At 58.9% G+C, this 19,540-nt stretch overlaps 1 protein-coding gene across 1 annotated transcript; it reads left to right on the plus strand.

The window, feature by feature from the left end:
* Positions 1-19,251, plus strand: Shc2 (SHC (Src homology 2 domain containing) transforming protein 2; the record flags this gene model as incomplete). The annotated part of the gene is given in 13 exon segments (XM_013505336.1): positions 1-131; positions 7,526-7,596; positions 8,479-8,539; positions 8,816-8,935; positions 10,738-10,791; positions 10,936-10,987; positions 11,085-11,211; positions 11,413-11,569; positions 12,107-12,170; positions 15,101-15,259; positions 16,293-16,579; positions 17,882-18,022; positions 18,663-19,251. Coding segments are annotated over 12 exon segments (1,412 nt in total), but the record flags the coding sequence as incomplete, so codon positions are not given.
* Between the last annotated feature and the right edge of the window lie 289 nt (positions 19,252-19,540).

The following is a 19,540-nucleotide window of genomic DNA, read 5'->3' on the forward strand; positions in this document are numbered from 1 at the left end:
GGGCGATCGGGCCCTCGGACGCCGCGGCTGACGAATGGGCGCGCAAGGGCGGCTTCATCCACAAGCCCGCGCACGGCTGGCTGCACCCCGACGCCAGGGTCCTGGGGCCCGGGGTCTCCTACATCGTCCGGGTGAGTGCGCCCGCGGGACCTCGGCGTCGCGTCCCCTCCGAACCCCCTCCCTGCATCCAGGGGCCTGGGGGTCTCTCCACACTTCCTCTAAAGGGCCTGGACCCTAAGAGCTAGATGTCCACTCTCCCCACCTCCGCGACCCCCATCTCTGGTCTGGTTCCCACGGCGTCACGTGGGGAGGGGCGGGGAGAGGCGCAGGTGGGAGGGGCGCATGCGCAGGTGTAGTCCCCTCTCTCCTTGGGTTGGGGTCCGGGAGGAGCAACCCGGATGAGACGCAGCCAGCCCGCCTTCGGAAAGCTCCACGGCAGAGACCTTGGCCAGAGGTGCTGGCGACTTTAATGGGGCCCCAGGATCTCGGGGTTCCAGATGAGAGACCACGGACCTGCACCCCGCCCCATGTGGCCGGAGAGACCCACCTTTGTTTATTTATCCCGGGATTTTGTTCTGGGCCGTGTCACGCGCAGAGGAAGTGCGGGGGTAGATGAGCCCCTCCACCGCGGACGCTGACGCAGCCTCTCAGTGCCCCGTGTGTGTGTGTGTGTGTGTGTGTGTGTGTAGTTTGTTTTTGTCTTTTGGTGGTGCTGCGGATGGGAGCCCGGGCTTCACACAGCTAGGCGATCGTTCACCGCAGAGCCGCACCCGCGGCCCTTTTTATTTTAGTTTCAGACAGATTGTCGCTAAATTGCCCAGGGTAGCTTGGAACTTGAAATCCTTCTGCCTGAGCCTCCCTGATAGCTGGAACCACAGGCACGCGCCTCCACACCTGGCTTTGATGTCTAGGTTTTAATAAACCATTTGGAAGTAAGCTGCAGGTGTGTAATGCTGGCCTTCTGAGACCCCCCTCATCCGCCCACCGAAGTTTCAAAACCATCAGTGACTGGTGGAGGTGTTGGCGTGGGCAGGGCCCTCAGCTCCTTGCTGTGCTTCCGTTAGGAGCCTACGGGAGTGTCTGGGGAGTGTCTGGGCTGGCCGGCCTGATTGCTTGCTTTCTGAGAAGCGTCCCCAGCATTCGCCCCACCCCCATACCAGCCCAAGCCACCCCGCATCCGTGCACATTGGGGATCTGTGAAAGGGACCTGAGTGGGAAGAGGGGACCTTGCGGATGTTATCAGGTTGGTGTAGTGCTGCTGGATTATAGTTCATCCCAAAGCAGCAACTCGTGGGGCTGGGGATATAGCTCAGAGGCCCAACGCCTGCCGGGCAAGCGCGACGTCGTGAGTTCGATTCCCGGTACCGGAAAAACAAAACAAAACAAAACACAACAACCAAAGCTGCAACTCGTGTCTCTGTGAGGAGAGGCCCGAAGAGGCCAAGAAGGGCCAAGAGAAGAGGAGACCGGGCTGGAGTGACACAGTCACAAGCCCAGAGCCCCTGAAGCTTGTCAGGTGTCCCCGAAGCTGGGAGAAGCAGGGAGGATCCTTCCCTGGCACTTGCAAGTGAAGTGCGGCCCTGCACGGACTGATCTCAGAATTCCTCCCTCCAGAGCTGAGAGGGAGTACATTTCTGGTTTTTTGTTTGTTTTGAGATAAGGTCTCTCTGTGTAGTGCAGGCTGGCCTTGAACTCACTGTGGAGCCCAAGCTGGCCTCAATCCCCCATCGATCCCCTCCCTCAGCCTCCTGCTTGCTGGGATTAGAGGTGTGTGCCTCTACACTGGGCTTGTTCTGTTTTAAGCCTCCTAGTCGGTGGGAGTTTGTTACAGCAGCCCCATGAGGGGTCCAGGCTGGCATCAGATCTCTGGGACATGCAGATCCCCAGGGCCAGCCTGGACCCACAGGTTTGGAACTTGCTCCTGGCTCCAGGTCTGGGTGGACAGTTAGCGTGCAGCGCACGTGGTTAGCATTTGTCTACTCCCTTCAGGTAGGGAAGATGCGGAAGTAACTGCAGGTTGTAGTGGGAGAGGCAACAAGTAAATAAAAGAACAGAAGAAGCCAGGCAAAGCAGACACACCTGTCATCCAGAACTCTGGGAGGCTGAGGAAGGGAAATGACAAGTTGAGCCTACTACCCTGGGCAATTTAGTGATGATGTAGTGAGGCTCTGCCTCAAAATAGAAAATAAAAACAAGCTGGGGATGTAGCTCAGTGGGATGGCCCTGGGTTCAAAACCCAGTACAGTACCAAGAGGAGGGGAGGATGCAAATAAATGGGGAAGTTCAGAAGTCACAGGGCCTGGGAGGGCCGAGGAAATAGTAAAATTTGGTGGCAGAGTGAGAGATGGGGGCGGGCTGGGGATTTAGCTCGGCGGCACAGGGCCTGCCTGGCAAGCGCAAGGTCGTGAGTTCAATTCCCGGTACCGGAAAAAAAAAAGGAAAAGCAAAAAACAAAAAGAGATGGGCAGGAGGTGAGATCTAGGCTGAGACATGCAGCTCTGGAAGCCCCAGCCTAGAACAGCTGGGGGTGCTGACAGTAGCAGGGGCAGTGGTCCTGGTAATGGACAGTGCGAAGTCTAAAGCAGCCTCAGCCCAGCCCCATGTCCTGGGAGCTGCTGCTTCCTGCAGGGGTTTCCCAGGAGGAGTGGGTGCCAGACAAGTCTCCGGCTGGCAGAGAAGTAGGAGGTGGGGTCGGGCAGCGCCCACCCCCAGTCACACCAAGGAAGAGACATGGGATCAGCAGGTCTGAGCACAACCCTCTTGCACCAGGCAGTCCCCATTACAGTTGGGGAAACTGAGGCACAGAGAGGCCAAGGTTACTCTGTGGTCATCCAGGCCCAGACCTGGAGCAAGGGCTCCTCCCATGAGGGTGAGAATCTCTGAGGACCCATGATTGGCAGATTAATGACCCCTATGAGTCCAACTTCAGGACCCTGAGAGGGGGTCACCCTTGGCCACCTCAGGCCTCCCCTGAGTGGGTGCAGGAGGGTGAGAGGCAGAGAGAGGCTGACGAAACAGCACTGCCAACTCTGCAGATGGAGGAAGGGGCCAAAAGCCGAGGGCTGCAGGCGCCTCTAGGAGCCAGAATGAGGACCTGGGTTCTCCCTGGAACCTCAGGAGGAGCACCCCTGCTGCCCATGCCTGGATTCAGCCCAGTGCCCCCAGGTTTGTGGGGCTTCATTCTAGCAGCCAGGAGGCTCAGAGCCAGTTGACGCCCTAGCTCCTGGTATCACAGACCCTCACAGAGCCCTGTGCCTCTCTGCATGTGGATGGAAGGGCCGTGCACAGATGTGAGTCCAGCTGGGCTGCAGCTCTGCACCTGTTGTTTCTGGAGACCTGGGCTGATTGCTCCTCAGAACCTGGAGGTTTTCTGCCTGTTTTTTGCAGAAGCTGAGGTGCATCAAAACCAAGGAAGCGGCTGGGTGTGGTGGTGTACATCCGTCATTCTAGCACTCAGGAGGCTGAGGCAGGAGGATTGCTATGAGTTTGAGATCAGCATGGGCTACATAGTGAGAACCTCTTAAAAAACAATGAAGGAGGAGAAGAGGAAGAGGAGGAGGAAGAGGAGGAAAACAAGCAAGCAGGCTGTGTGAAGATGTCCGGGAAGGGGGTGTGATGGTGGAGGCAGGGCGTGATGTGGTCGCCAGCCAAATGACACAAAGCAGAGCCGCTCATGGCCAGACACTGGGGGAGGCAGCTGGCTCTGCACAGACCTGGATGTGGGTGTCTGGGCTCCGACACCCAGGCAGATGCACCCGGTTGTCTGAAGCTTGGTTTTGGTGATGGGTCAGATGGCCCCAGGGGCGCATGCTCCATCCTCAGAGCCCTGGCTCTGTCTGGGGTCAGCTCCTGTGCTGGTGGCTGAAGTCCTGTAGAAAGGGCCCTCCTCCTGTGGCCCCACGCTGCCCAGAGGACCGCTGTGTATCTGCTGTCACTGTGATGTGGAGCGTCGTTTTTAATCTTACATCAGATTTTTTTTTTTTTTTTGGTTTTTCTCCGGTACCAGGAACCGAACTCACGACCTTGCGCTTGCCAGGCAGGCGCTTTGCCGCTGAGCTAAATCCCCAGCCCCTCTTACATCAGATTTAAGTGGCCCCGCAGGGAAGCAGGGACCCATCGAGCAGCCCCGTCCTAGGTGGCTGTTTATCCCTGACTCTGAGTCTTTGCTGAAGGGGCCATGTCAGGGCCGCACTGGCTCTGTGGACCAAAACCTGGTGCTTTCCAGAGCTGTCACCTGGGTCTGTGGATGCCCAGGCCTGTGCTCTTGTTCTGTCTTGACTGAGCTGCCTGCTTCCCAAGGAGCCCTTGCCTCATGGTGCAGGGTGTAGGCAGTGACCATCTGCAGGAGGCAGCTTGGCAGCAACCCTCAAGATCTAGGTTCTTTCTTTTGTGTGGTCATATTCAGTGTGCTGACTCATTTTTCCTCATGGTCACAAGGAGGCAGCCACAGCACCAGGCATTGTTATGGACCCAACTTTTCTACTAGAAGAAAAGACCGACCTTTCTTGGGGGTCCTCTTCTTTTTTTGAGGCTCCCACCTTGTGACCCCTATACCTCATAGCTATCAAATTGGCTTAAATCAGTGATGAGAGAATGTGCTACCCAGACCAGTAGCATCAACAACATCCCCCCGGTATGGCCCTGGAGTGTCAGATGCTAGCATGGACACCCACCAGAGACGTGTTCTGCTTGAGGGAGGGTATCCACTGAGTAGCTGACATCCCTCCAAAGCTGTCCACACCTGTCCTGGGGACAAGGACTGTTGTTGATGCCCTGTGAAGTGCTTCATGTGTGACATATGATGGATATATAATCCACACCTGTGCATTCAGTGGTCAGCCCATCCTCTGACCATCCCCCCCACTCCCCTGCCCATCCATCATCCATCATCTGTCATCCATTCATTCGTCCACCCACGCATCCGTCCACCCATCCATCCACCCAGTTGCTGTCTGTTCAGCCATTGATTTACCTGTGATCCTTCTGTCTGTCCACCCATCCACTCATCATCCATCCACCTGTCCATCTATAGGCCCATACGTTCATCCATCCATCATCCATCCATCCATCTATCCGTCCATTCATCTCTCTATCCATCTGCCCACTAATCCATCTGTTTACCTATCGACCCACCCATCCACCATCCATCCGTGCATCCATCCACCCATCCATTTTTCCAGCTACCTACCCACCCATCCATCCATTCACCCACCATCTATTCAACCACTGATGTACCTATAATCTATCTGTCCACCCCTGTGCTCATCATCATCCATCCATCATCCATCACCCACCCGTACATCCACCCACAACAGGTGAGGCAGCTCAGCCTCCCCATCCCCCGCAGCCTGAAGCTCTCTCATGACTCACCTCTCAGAATGGACACCCCGACCCCAGCTCCCATGCTACAGCTCTGCCTTGATCCTCTGGTCTCCATGGTGGTACCCACTTCCGGGCCTATGCTAATTGCTTGACCTGGACCCTCCCTTGGCTGACCCAGGGTCACTGTCCCCGTGAACCTTTGCTGGGTAGCTCACTACCCCACAGCCTACATCGGGCATTTCTCAAGATTCTGTGTATGTGTGGGTGAGTGTCCCCAGGCCCTGCTTTTGTGACCATTGGCCCCGTGTCAGCGGGGACACTGTCTGGTCCGGCAGGCTGGGCTGGTGGCCTGGGGCAGTCACAAGGCTCTTAGGGCAGCCCTCTTCTGAGGCCTGTGTGTCACATTCACTGAACAATGACCATTTTTACAAACTACTGAGGGTGCCCAGGTCCTCCACCCTGGGCAGTCATGGGGACCCTGCCCAGGCCACCTCGTCCCCGTATGAGAGGCGCGGGCCGCGGGAGCCCTGCACACGGCCTGGACGACCCCCTCCCGCTTCTATAGAAGGCTCCCTCACTGTTCCCTGTCTCGCAAGGTGACACCAACACTGGCTCTTGTACATGTCTAACAACTGCTTCTGCTTACACCTGTATCCGCTTCTGTCCCAAGTACCATGATTTGTTTATCTGTGGCAAAAACACAGCAGAACCAGTTACATCTCTGAGGAGTGCAGACAAATTTTAGTGTGTGTCCCATGTACTACTTGGGAAATAATGATGGTGATAATAATAATGACTTCTCTTCCTTCCTTTTTTTTTTTTTTGAGACAGGGTCTTGTTAGGTAGCCTAAGCTGACCTCAAACTCGTGGTCATCGTCTTGCCTCAGCCTCCTGAGTACGGGGATGGCAGCCGTGCATCACCACGCTGGTTTAATATTAATAAACTTCTCCACTGTTTAGTAGAAATTCAGTATAACAGGGCACCCTGCCTCTGCGGAATGGACCCTGCTGAGCCGGGGTTTCTCTGTACACGTTCAGTGCTGCAGGCGCGGCAGGGTGGGCCAGGGGTGCAGGCTCACAGGCACTGGCGGGGAGACGGAGGCCTGCAGGCTGGGAGCTGTTGCCTGGGGGGGAGGCTCTGCGGCAGCAACCTGGCCTTGTGCCCACCTCCAGCTCTGGGCAGAGCTGGGTTAGAGTTTAGGGATCTGGGCTGGGATGGCTATGGAGTAAAGCTCTAAAAATGGCATTGTGGGCTCAAAGGTGGTGGGTGTTTGTCGTTTTTACAAAATGGGCTGGGTGTGGGGGTGCACCCCTGTCATCCCAGGGCTTGGGAGGCTGAGGCAGGCTTTGAGTTGGAGCCTGGGCTACATGAGAAGTTCAAGGTCAGCCTGAACTATGTAGCGAGGCCCTGTCTCAAAAAATGATACAAAACAAAATAAGATGGGATAAAAATCACAAAATAAGCCAGGCATGGTGAAGTCTTTAAGCTGAGACAAGAGTATTTTTGGGGGGCAGCTTCTCAAAAAAAAAAAAAGAAAAGTAAGACATTGAATTAAAAAAAAAAAAAAAAAAACTGATAGCAAAAGAACCCTGGCAGGATGGTTCACGCCTGTGTTCCCAGCACTTTGGGAGGATGAGGCAGGAGGACTGTAAGTTTGAGCCTAGGCCCTGGAGTCCATCCTCAGCTCAAAAAAGAAAAAAGCAAAACAAAATTAGCCATTCATCATTTTGTAGTGCTCCGTCCAGTGGGGTTTGGTACATTCACAGTGTTGCCCCCCAACATTCTGTCACGCCGGGAGGAAGCTCCTTCCACTCCCAGAATTCACCTCCTGTCTGGGCTCGCCTGTCTTGCATGTCCCCAGCAGTGTGGCCCTGTCCTGCATCTTCCAGCGGGATGCACAGGGTTTGGAGGGTGACAGTCACATCCAGCCTGCTCTGCCCAAGGCTCCAGGCCGTTGGAGCTTGGACAGGACACCCTAGCACACAACAGAGCCACCATGTGTTCAGTGGGTGACAGTGGTTGGGCCTGCAGTGGGGAGGGAGCAGCGGCAGGCGGCAGGTGCCAAGGCCCTGGGGCAGCAGGGTAACTGTCAGGGCAGAGCAAGCAGCAGGGTGGTGAGAGTGGGGAACATGAGACTAACTGGGAGACGGCCCAGGGCCTGGACTGTGGCTCTGTCGCTGACTCTGGTACCTCTGTCCCTAGTACATGGGCTGCATTGAGGTGCTCAGATCCATGCGCTCCCTGGACTTCAGCACTCGGACCCAGGTGACCAGGTGAGCCCTCGGAGGCCACTTGGGGGCTCAGCGCTGCCTGGCTCAAGGCCTCTTGAGGGGGATGAGCTGGGATGGGAGGTGATCGTGTCAGGGACCCTGGGAGGCCTACTGGGGACAGGTCCCCCCACCTGCCTCATCCGGGGAGTGCCTCGGTGGTGGCACCTTGGGTCTGGGGGCTTGGGGCCTACACCTCAGTCCTGCCCTGCCCTCCACGGGTCATGATGGTTACCCACACCTCCCAGACTCGGTTTTTCTCTGTAGGAAAGTGACCAGCCAGGTTGCAGGGCGCTGTGCCATTTCCCACGGGGTGCTGGGGGACCGTGGGTGGCACTCTGGGGTGTCCTGGGTGGGTAGCACAGAGAGGCAGGTGATCCCACCACACCCGGGCCTGTCGTCGAGGTCTGTCCGCGCCATGGCGTCGCCCGGCTGAGTGATGCTGTAGTAGGAGTGGAACTGCTGGGTCCAGGGGTGACTCAGTTTACCCTTCTGAGGCAAGGCCGACTGTGTTTCTCCACAGCTGCCTGTCTCAGTCCCCTGGCCTGTGCAGGGTCAGGGCTGTGTCTCTCCAGGACACTGACATCCTTGGGGCTATTTTGTGCCTGAGGGACCTTCAGTGTCCCTGGGGGTCGTGGCTGTCTCCTGCACTGTTGGGGTTCGGTTCCTGCCACCTGGGGTGGCTCAGGCAGGGGACCGCCGCTTGTCCTGTCCGGCCCTGGGTCTGACCCCTCCCAGGGACGTAGTGGACACAGGAAGGAGAATGGGGTTGGGGTGGAGGGCAGGCCTCTTGCTCCGGGCCCTCCTTTCCGTCTGGCCCCATCTCCTCTGGGCCCTGCCCCTGCCCTTTCCGGTTCCCTCACTCCAGGTGTCGCCCTCCAACCACAGGGAGGCCATCAATCGGCTCCACGAGGCCGTGCCAGGCATCAGGGGCTCCTGGAAGAAGAAGGTGGGTGAGGACTGCCACTCCCCTCCAGCTGGCAGGCAAGCTCCAAGGCTATGGGGACACAGCGGCCATCCTGGGTGCCCCTGTGACACTGCCTGCCTGCGCAGGTCCCACGAGCTGAGTCCCGGTCCCCCGTGCTCTGGCTGAACGCCGCCCCATGCGGAGCCCCGCCCTCCTTTCTGGCCCCGCCCCTATCCGGAGCCCCGCCCCTTCTCAGTCGCGTGCACGCTGAGCCCCGCCCCTTCTTCGTTGCGCTCCTTCTCTCTGCCCCCTCCCCAGGCGCCCAACAAGGCACTGTCCTCTATCCTGGGGAAGAGCAACCTACGCTTTGCCGGCATGAGCATTTCTGTGAACATTTCCATCGACGGCCTTAACCTCTCGGTGCCCGCCACCCGTCAGGTGAGTGCCTCATCGCCCTCAGCTGCCACGTGATAGCTGGGCCCCCTAGCAACTCCCAGGATCCTTGAGAAGGTCCTGGAGTCTGTCGCCTAGGTGGAACCAAGAGGAGGTGGAAGGACGGGTGCAGGGTGGATGTGCCTCCAGACACATCCAGAAAGCTGTCCAGGGGCCCTGCTGCAAGCTGGGAGCCCAGGGGACAGCACCGCTGGCCGGGTGGCACACTGTTGCAGGGACTGGGGGTGTCAGGACTGGGGTGGCTCCGGGTGTGGACGTGGAAGAGGTGACTCAGCTCTTGTGGGGTCCAGGGTGCTTCCCCTCAACTCAGGTCCACAGTGAAAGGTGGACCCTGGCTTCTGATGGCAGAGATGCAGGGATAGAGCTGAGTTCTAAAAAGCGTTCTGGGGCAGAAGGGGCTGCAGGGAGGGGTCTGGGAGATGGTGGGGAGAGGGACATCTGGCAGAGGCCAGCAGGGGCCATGGGGAAGGCACTGGGTGGGGCCAGAGACAGTCCAGCCGTTGGGATGGATCGGCCCGGAGTCAAGGCTGCTGCTGTGTCCCGCGGGGGAAGGGCCAACTTGGGGTAAACCTGAGAGATGAATGGAGCGTCTGCCGAGGGACTTCATGTGGCCTAGGGCAGGTCCGGTCTTAGTGCTCTGGACCTGAGTTTCTCATTTTGGCCAAGTTGGTGGTGGGCTCTGATCCGGGATTCAAAGGGGAAGTCTGGGGTGGAGAGCAGCAGCCGGCCAGGCACGGGGCGAATGCTGAAGGAGCCCCACTGCCGCAGGAGGTCAGTGAATGGGCATTCAGCTCCCGGGCTGGCGGCTGTGACCCCCACGTGCCTCCCACCCTCCCCGACATCTGTCTTGGGGGAGGCTGAGGCTCGAGACTCGAGGAGCCCTGCTGGCCATCTCCTGGGGCCAGCTGTGCCTCGGAAGGGTCTGGCTCCTCAGTGGGAGACCATGGCCCCAGGGCAAGTTCTGGCTTGATACGAGGCTCAGCTACTGGGGACAGGAATGAAGTCGCCGCAGAAGCCCCCTTTCCGGGAGTGGAATGTGGAGTCCTGGGCATTGGGGTGTGCGTGGCGTGCAGCAGCTGAGACATGGAACCTCACTGCTGCCTGTTCCACAGACTCCCTGGCTGGGACAAGGGACAGGGTGAGCTAGAGCCCAGGCAGTGTGCAGCGGGGACACCACCGCGCCCCTACATTGTCCTGGCCGCCATCCTGCAGCAGGACCACGAGGCTCCCGAGAGCAGTGTTTCTGGGACACCTGGCAGGGCTCAGGGGCCCCACAGGGCTGAAGAGGGGATGTTCTGTGAGGAGGACACTGCCACCCCCCTTGTCATGAGGGGATTTGAGGGACAGGTGGCAGAGGAGGTGGGACCACTTCAAACACATGCAAATAAGCATGCAAATGAGCCCAGGGCTGCTGCTGCCAGTCGTCTTGTGCTGCTGTGTGTGTGTGTGTGTGTGTGTGTGTTAGGTTGTGTCCCTGTGTCACTGTGTGTCCACCTCTGTGTATCTCTGTGTCTGTATCTCTCTGAGGATCTAGGGGACACATACTTGAGTGTGTCTTCCCGTGGGGGTGGCACAGTCCCCTCTGTGGCCCTGTGAACCCCTGAGCCCCGAGGTCCATCCTGATGGAATCTTGGTCGTCTTGGCTGGCCAAGGCCAGCTGTGGGGGGACCCTATAAAGAGAACACCTCTGTCCCCATGCCTGCCCCTTGCGTCCCTCCATGTCCTGATCCAGCCGTGGTCCCCGCTCTGGAAATGGCTCCCGACCACATGCACCTCCCGCCCTGCAGGTCATCGCCAGCCACCACATGCAGTCCATCTCCTTCGCATCGGGTGGTGACACGGTAAGGTGGGGACAGGTTGGGTAACCCTCAGAGCCTCCACATTCCCCCAGACCTGTGGCCCCGTCCCTCTGTGAGGCTGGGGTGCAGGATCCAGGTGGGGGCCAGGTGGGCCCAGCCGATCTCTGCCAGCACCCCTGTCCCCAGGACATGACGGATTATGTGGCCTACGTCGCCAAGGACCCCATCAACCAGAGAGGTGAGGCGTGGGGGAGGCGGGGCTGCAGGCTGGGTCGGGCAGCCTTGCGCTGGGGCTGGGGCCTGGCAGCAGCGGCCTCACAGGTCACTGGCCCTAGCCTGTCACATCCTGGAGTGCTGCGAGGGCCTGGCGCAGAGCGTCATCAGCACCGTGGGCCAAGCCTTCGAGTTGCGCTTCAAGCAGTACCTGCACAGCCCCCCCAAGGCAGTCGTGCCCCCCGAAAGGTAGCTGAGTATGAGGCCCGCTGACTGGGGTGGGCCCTTACTCCTCGTGCCTCCCTTGACCTGAGAGAGTCCCCCTCCTGCACCCCACCCTGTCCCACGGGGGCTGGGTGAAGATGAAGGGACAGTGGTTTGCGCAGGCGCACGCGGCTGCGTTGTCACTGTCCTCATCGCCAAACTGCTCTGTGCCCCACCCCCACCCAGGCTGACCGGGCTGGAGGAGTCGGCCTGGGGGGAGGAGGAGGAGGCCGAGGGACACAACTACTACAACAGCATCCCGGGGAAGGAGCCGCCGCCGGGCGGGCTGGTGGACTCCAGGCTGGCTATCACGCAGCCCTGTGGCTTCGCAGCGCTCGGCCAGGTCAGCGTGTCATCCACGTGGGCCGGGCTGGGGCGGGGGGTTCCTGCTCCCGAGCGCCTCACTCCTGGGGGTCTTGGCCCCCACCCTCATCTGCTGACCTGCTATGGCTCATTTGCTCCCAGACACCCTCTCGGGGTGCCACCGTGTGCCGGATCCCCTCTCCCCGCCACAGCCGGGACGGGGCTATGGGGAGTTCACACAGGGACGCTTTGGAGGTGGTCAGGGGCCTTGGAGGCTTGGCTGCGGGTGGGGGGGGTGACTGGGACCGCTCCTGGGGAGCCAAGCTGGGAAGGGCACAGGGCACAGGGAACATTGTGTGCAAGGTGGAGGCAGGTGACCGCCTTCCCCGGGACAGAGAAGGCCACAGGGAAGCACTAGGGGGCCCGATGGCTGCTGCTGGTGGCTAGAGAGGCGGGACCCTGGCAGAGGCTGAGGTCTGACTGTTCAAGTTGGCAGCCAGTGGGGTTGGGGTGGGTGCTGGGGTGCTGGCCGGCACAGGGCTGCACATATCCAGGGGCCCCTGCCTCTCTTTCTCAGGGAGCATCTCCATTGCGAAGAGACACCCGCAGCCTGCAGTGGGACCAGTGCTCTTCCGGCTCAGGTAGGGCACAACCCTCTCAGCCTGTCCCTCAGCCTCTGATTCCCCTCTGTGGTGTCAGCTTGCCTTTGAGGTGGCTGAGATGCAAATCAGTGCTCTTCCCCAGACAGATGAGTGTGATGCCTTTGGGGACGGGGCCTGTGCCTCTTGGTAACCATGGCGGTGAGGGCAGAATTAGTGTTCATGCAGACTCATAGCTCGGAATCGCATGGGTCAAAACACCAGGCATATAAACTGGGCATAATGTGCATACCTGTAATCCCAGTGCTCAGGAGGCAGAGTCAGGAGGATTGCTGTGAGTTTAAGGTCAGCCTGTAGAGAGAGTTCAAGAGAGAGTTCAAGGCCAGCCAGCATTCACATTGAGCTACATCCCTTTTTATTTTGAGATAGGGTCTTGCTAAGTCTCTTGGCTTGAACTTTGAATTCTCCTGCCTCAGCCTCCCAGAGTGCTGAGATGACAGGTGTGTGGCTCACCCTGGCTTTTATGCATGTGACAGTCCTGTGTGGATTCTCCCCGTGCCTTGCATGACAGATTTCCTTGCCATTCTGTTTCCTCCACCATGCGGAGGTTGAGCTGCTGGCCCCAACTCCTAGACATCTGCAGATTCCAGGTGTCCGCTGGCCCCAGCTCCTAGACATCTGCAGAGTCCAGGTGTCCGCTGTGACAGAGCCATGAGCATCGTGTGTGCTCGTCCCTCAGCCTGCACGCGAGGACTGGGTGTGCTCCTGGGTCCTGGGTGGAAATCATTACTACCCTCACCCGACTGCCCACTGGGTGCTGTGGACTTACTTTTTCTTTTTGCAGTGCTGAGGATAGAACCCAAGGCCTCTGCACGGCGCTACCTCTCCAGCCCCTTTTTATTTTTTATTTTGAGACACGGTCTTCCTGAGTTATGCAGGCTGAGCTGGAACTTGTGATCCTCCTGCCTCAGCCTCTCAGAACACTGGGATGACAGGCGTGGGCCACTGTGCCTGGCTTGCTGTGGGCTTCTGTTTCAGCGGAAAGACTGAGCTTCCGGCCCCTGACCACCGTGCCGTGTGACTCAGGAGGCGCGTGACAGAAGTGCCGCCTACCTCTGGGCACTTTTGTTCTCCCTTAGGATTTGGATCCCAGAGACAGCCAGTGGGGCACAGCCCGCGTTCACTCCCGGGCTGGCCTGTCCCTTCTGTCCCTTGCTGCTCTCAGCGTGAGCGCTGTCCTGTGTTGGGTGCCCGGGCGGCTCCTCATGCCTGGTCCTGTCGCCAAAGGCTGCCTCTCTGCCCCCTGAAGCAGCTGGGCTGTGTTTTGCCCTCCAGGCTGTCTATGCCGCCTGTTTTCTTGCAGCCTTGCCAGCATCTGTGTTGAGCCGTATTTAGATCCTCACAAATAACCTGGGCCTTTTGCTGCCAAGCGTTGGTGCGTTCACCAGCACCCTGCGCCTGTGGTTAAAGAAATCTCCAGGCGCCCACCAGTTGCCAAGCTGTACTCTGGCCCTGGTTTGCTTTCCCTCTGGGACGCTGGCTGCTCTTTCCTGGCTGTGGGGCTCGCTAGTGACTCCTGCCCCGGTGCCTTTGCGTGTGCTGTGGTTGTTTCCTGTCAGGCCACTCCTAAGTCTCTGGCCAAGAACTCCTATCAATATGTCAGTGCCCCACCTTCAGTGCCTAGGGATTCTTCCACCCGTGTGCTACATGCAGGGTCTTCTCTCCCACTCCAGGATCCTGTAGTCAGTCCCCCCTCCACCCCCGAAGTCCTGCTGTAAGCCCAGGAAAGCCTGTGCACTAGGCAGTTAGGAAGGTTGGGCTAAAAAGGCCTCTGCCTCTTGGTAACCATGGCGGTGAGGGCAGAATTAGTGTTCATGCAGACTCATAGCTCTTTTTTTTTTTTTTGGTACCGGAAATCTAACTCAGGACCTTGCACTTGCCGGGCAGGCGCCTATGCCACTGAGCTATAGCCCCGGCCCAACTCAGAGCTCCTGCTCGATGCTGGGTTTTTTGTTTGTTTGGAGACGGTCTCACTGTGTAGTTTGGGCTATCCTTGACCTCACTGTGTAGCCCAGGCTGGAGTCCACCTCACTGTTGATCTTCCTGCCTCAGCCTCCCAAGTGCGGTGATTTCAGTGTGTGCCACGACACCCTGCTCATGTTCAGTTCTCACCACTCTTGTGAGGAAGGTCTCACCCTCCCCCTGTGCCGGAGGAGGAAGCTGAGGCACAGAGGTTAATTAGCCTGCCCACTCCCCCAGGGGCCAGTGCTGGGATGGGAGCCCAGACCTCCTCAAGGGTAGTGACGTTGTGACCTCGGGCCCTGTGCTGGCTTTGGCCAGATGGTGACTTCTACCCAGGGTTAAGTGCTGAGAACAAAGGTGGTGTGGGTGCCCAGGGGAAGTTGCTCAGCCTGGAGCAAAGAGCAGAAGGGGGAGTTGGTTCCCAGGGACTGCTTCACACCCCTGGGGCAGGCAGAGGCCCGCAGCCGGCGGCCCAGCAGGCACGAGGCTGGGCGGGGATACCTCGCCCCCTAGAGGCAGAGCAGAATGGTCCCGACAGGAGGATCTGAGGGCCAGAGGGAGACGGCTCCTGGCGCTACCCTCCTGGCTTTTGAACCGTGTGAATGCTTTACACATTCAACAATAAAATTAAAAAGAAGAAAAGAAAGCAAATCCGAAAATAGAGCAGAGACAGAAGAAATGACCTAACCATGCATCACACTGATAACATAATTACAGGGAGAGCTGGTTATTGCTGTTATTTTTTAAATGTGGGGATTTAGCAAAACATCGGGAGCTGTCTTGGAAAGTGACACTCGGGGTGGGCGTCTGCCACCCCTGCACAAGTCCTGCTGTGTCCACGGTGAACCTAGCGTGACGTGCCCGTGTCCAGACTGGCCTGGGCACTCTCTTCACCCTGGCCAGCCCCTCCCCAGGGTCCCCATGACCCCACCGCCCCCTCTCCTCTGCAGCCCTGCCGGGGGATGGCTATGTGCAGGCAGATGCCCGGGGGCCTCGGGACTATGAGGAGCACCTGTACGTCAACACACAGGGTCTGGATGCCCTGGAGCCCGAGGACCTGGTGCCCCCGCAGCCTGAGGAGAGCCCCAAGAAGGACCTGTTCGATATGCGTAAGTCAGGTCTGGGTGGGTGGAGGCTGCAGGCAGATGGGGAGGCCTGGCCTTCTGCCCAGGCCCTGCAGCCCTCTGTGCTTCCTGTGAGGCCCCGTCTGAGGGGCGAGGCCGGACCTGGCGTGGACCGCACAGTTTGGGGGAAGGAGCTTGTTCTTCTGCCCATGGGACCCCCGTCTGCTGTGGGCCCCAGGGGCTGCTCCCCCGCCCTATGAGGGAGGGTCGGGCCACACTCCGAGTCCGTGGTGGGGCTGTTCCCTCCCTGCCTGAGGGAGGAGGGTCCTCCGTCCCTCTTTCCAGTCGGTTTCAGCCTCCTCCCGCCGGGCTGCTGTGTGCTGGCTCCCCAGGGCTCCCAGATGGCTGGCAGTTTCTTCACTCAGATGTTTGCAAGGCCCTCTTCCCTCTGCCATCTGTTTCTTCTCATTCTTGCAATAAGGACGTGGGCTGGTCGCTATTGAGCGCCTGCTGTGTACCAGGCATAGGATTCAGGTGGTGGGTATGGGATCTGAGGTGGGTGGTCCCCTGGGCCACCTTTAAATATGCTGGGCTGCCTCTGATTGGCCCACCCCAGGGGATATGCTCAGCCGTCAGCCAATCCTTTGGCTGGAAGGATGGCATGAGCGTGCTGATTGCCCGGGCCTATAGAGGTGGGTTCCTAGCCTGACAGGGTGAGATCCCAGACCATAAGTGACCAGGGTTAGGTGCGTGCAGGTAGTGCATTTGAGCTGAAGGCGGCAAGGGGAAGGTCACACCTGCTGTCACCAGTGGGCTGTGCAATGCTGGGGTCCTGTTACTGGGTAAGAGGGAGTGACAGATGGACAGGAGGTCAGTGCACAAAGGAATGTGTGCAAACGCAGAGGGGGACCAGATGCTGTCACCCCTGTGCATCCTTAGAAACCTCCCTTGTTGGTTCATGGGACCAACACACGGCTGTGGCCTGAAGCTTAGTGCTTGTGCTGCAGGCATAGCCACGTGCCAGGCTGTGTGCCCAGCTGCCCTGCCTGCCCACCTCCAGCACCTGTCTCCCCCGCAGGACCCTTTGAGGATGCTCTGAGGCTGCACGAGTGCTCGGCGGGCATTGCAGAGGATCAGTGGCCCAGTCCCCCCACCCGCCGGGCCCCCATCGCTCCCACGGAAGAGCAGCTGCGCCAGGAACCCTGGTACCATGGCCGCATGAGCCGCCGGGCGGCTGAGAGGCTGCTGCGAGCTGATGGGGACTTCCTGGTGCGAGATAGCGTCACCAACCCCGGGCAGTACGTCCTCACGGGCATGCACGCCGGGCAGCCCAAGCACCTGCTGCTGGTGGACCCCGAGGGTGTGGTAAGGGAGCGACAGCCGCTGGGTGGTTTTAAGAGGGTCCCACTGTGTATCTCAGGCTGGCCTTGAACTCATGGGTGAATCTCCAACCTCAGCCTCCCCACACCAGTGAGATCTAGCGCTGTTCCGTTCATGGTTCACTAGGCATTTTCCAGTGTGCAGGGAGTGCCGGGGTTTTTGAAATATTTCCCAGCATCCTGAGGCCGAGGGGCTGTTCCCAGGACAGGAGGGCGTGAGGCTCAGAGCCGCCTCAGCGGTACATCATGCTCTCCCGTCCAGCCAGCTTGCAGGCCTCACACACGGCCCGTCTCTGCACTGTGCACATGTGGACACAGCTGGGCCTGGGCTCTGTCCCTGTTGGTCTGTCCCTGGCACCTTGCCTGGCGGGTGGTGACAGATCAGTTGTTCCCAGGCTGAGTGCCTCTCCATTACCTGGATCTCTGGGATAGATCAGTGGCTCCAACACCTGGAGATACTTTGCTAAAATGCAGCTCCCCAAGCCCCAGGCCCGTGGAAGTGGGTGATTGAGCACAGGCTCAGGAGTGTACCTTTCAACTTGCTTTCCAACAGAAAGCACCCAGGGAGCCCAGCGTCACCCAGGGAAGGCTCAGTGCCCTGGGGTCAAGGGTTTCTCCACCTTGCCTCTGGCTCTTGAGCTCAGTGATGCTAAGATTTCCTCATTCTGAAATGAAGATGGTTTTTAGATTTGGTGACTCTAATTTTAGGATCTGTATCTCCAAGATGTCATGGTTGTATTTGCTCATGGGGCTACTCTACTAAAATGACATGAACTCTGTGGCTGAGAACACCATATATTTATTCTTTCACAGTTTTAAAAAAAATCTGTTTATGTATTTATTTTTGAGACAAGGTCTTGCTCTACAATCCAGTCTGACCTTGAGCTCACTATGTAGCCCAGGCTGGCCTTAAGCTCAGAGAGATCCTCCTGCCTCAGCTTCTCAGGTGCTAGGATTGCAGGCATGTGCCACCATGCCCAGCTTCACCTGAATAGTTCACCAGTAAGGTCATATGCAGAGGTACTGGAGTTGGAACTTGGACACATCTTGGTGGAGGCCACCAGGTAACCCATAGCAGGAGGCTCAGTCCAAGGACCCTGGTGGCTTCAAAGCCCAAGTCTGTCCACAGTTCTAGGATTCAGGGCTGGTTCTGTGTTTGAATCCTGGCACCTTGTGGTCCCGTGGGTCTGACCTGGCCTTGCGTCCGAGTTTTGGCCTGTTAGAGCAGGGCCATGGGTTCTGTGGCCTCCCCATGGGCTTGGTGCTAATGCTCTACCTCTGCCTGCAGGTGCGGACGAAGGATGTGCTGTTCGAGAGCATCAGCCACCTCATCGACTACCACCTGCAGAATGGGCAGCCCATCGTGGCTGCCGAGAGCGAGCTGCACCTGCGTGGCGTGGTTGCACGGGAACCCTGAGCCGATGCCCAGGTACAGATGGGGCCTGATCTGAGGACCGAGATGTGGTTCCCATCTTGGGGGCACTTGGGAAGCTGGGGTTGGGCTGGAGTGGGGGCCTGGACTGAGGGGGTCCTGGAGGCTGGGACTTCATATGCAGGGAGCTGGAGCTGGACCAGTGTGGGGCCCACAGGGGGCTGTGGAATTTCCCTAGAGAGGATGCAGAGGTCACGCTGCTCTCCTGTCTCCATGGCAACATGTACTTCCTGCCCTTCCCCCCGCCCAGCAGCCTCCTCCCCCTGACTGGGCCAGCACTGCAGGCAGGGCCATCGCCTGGAGGGGAGGTCCCATAGGCCGCCTGAGACGTCTGTGGGCACCGGTGTCCCTCTGTCCACAAGGAGGTCCGTGGGCAGGGCAGTCGCAGCCCTGCATCTCACACGCGCACTTCCGAGACAGGCCCTGGGATTAGTGGCAGCACACAGAGGTTCGGGGGATTCCTGGGGCACAGCAGGAACTTGAGGGGCCTGAGCTGCAGCCTCAGCTGCTGGCCACCCCAAGCGCAGGCAGTCATAAAGGCCAGCGCATAGTGATCATGGCCCTGCTCACTAGCTCAAGGTAGAAGTGCATGCATTGTCACAGGGTCCCCAGCCTCACCTTCCCTTTCTGCCCACAGGTGACTGTTAGCGGCTCCTGCCCCCAGGTGCCCCTGTCGTGGCCTTATGGGCACTCAGCCTTCCTCTCCGGGCCTGTCGGGCTGGAACCACAGAACCGCTGCTGTCTCCTCCACGGGAGCCTCGGGCATCCCTTCCTGCCTGTGCCTGCTGCCCCGCACCAAGCCAGGCGCTCATACCAAAGACAGAGCCTTCCTCGCCTTCAGAGCAGACACTTGGGGGTGCAGCCGTGCCTGGCCTCGCCCCACCATCCCCGTCATGGGCAGAGACCCCATGTGCTCCTCCCTGGCTGGACTTGAGTTATGTGCCTGGTCCCCGCCCCAGTGTGCACATGTGGGGCCTGCCCTGGCTAGACTCTTGCCCACCTGAGATACCAGGTGCCCACTGTCTTGTTGGGGGGAGAACTAAGGTGCTTTGGGGGTCTCAGGCGAGGGCACATGCTAATGTTATGGGGGGGGCAGTCCTGGGGCCTCCCTTGGCTGCTCCAGGTTAGGAGACTGGGAGACTGTGAGGCCCCCGCCTGCCCTCCAGCTGCAGACTGGACTGGACATTGGATGTTTGTAATTAAACCTGGGCGTGATGACAGCCTGACCATAGCCCACGGCACATGGGGCCCTGCAGGGCCAGGGCTGGTAGAGGCCTCCGGATAGATCCAAGGAGGGGCTGGGGGCTATAGGAGAGAGCTGTGCTGAGCCTGGGGGGCCAGCTCTCCCCCAGAAACCCCCAGCTCCCTCAGACTTACTTATTTATTTATGTCTTTTTGAGGCAGGGTTTCACTATGCAGTTCAGGCTGGCCTCAAACTCTCAGTGATCCTCCTGCCTCTGCCTCCCAAGTGCTGGTATTACAGGCATGTACCACCACAACCGGCTTCTATTTTAT

Source organism: Chinchilla lanigera, unplaced genomic scaffold (assembly GCF_000276665.1).
Source record: "Chinchilla lanigera isolate Chin_1 unplaced genomic scaffold, ChiLan1.0 scaffold00094, whole genome shotgun sequence".
Lineage (NCBI taxonomy): Eukaryota > Metazoa > Chordata > Mammalia > Rodentia > Chinchillidae > Chinchilla > Chinchilla lanigera.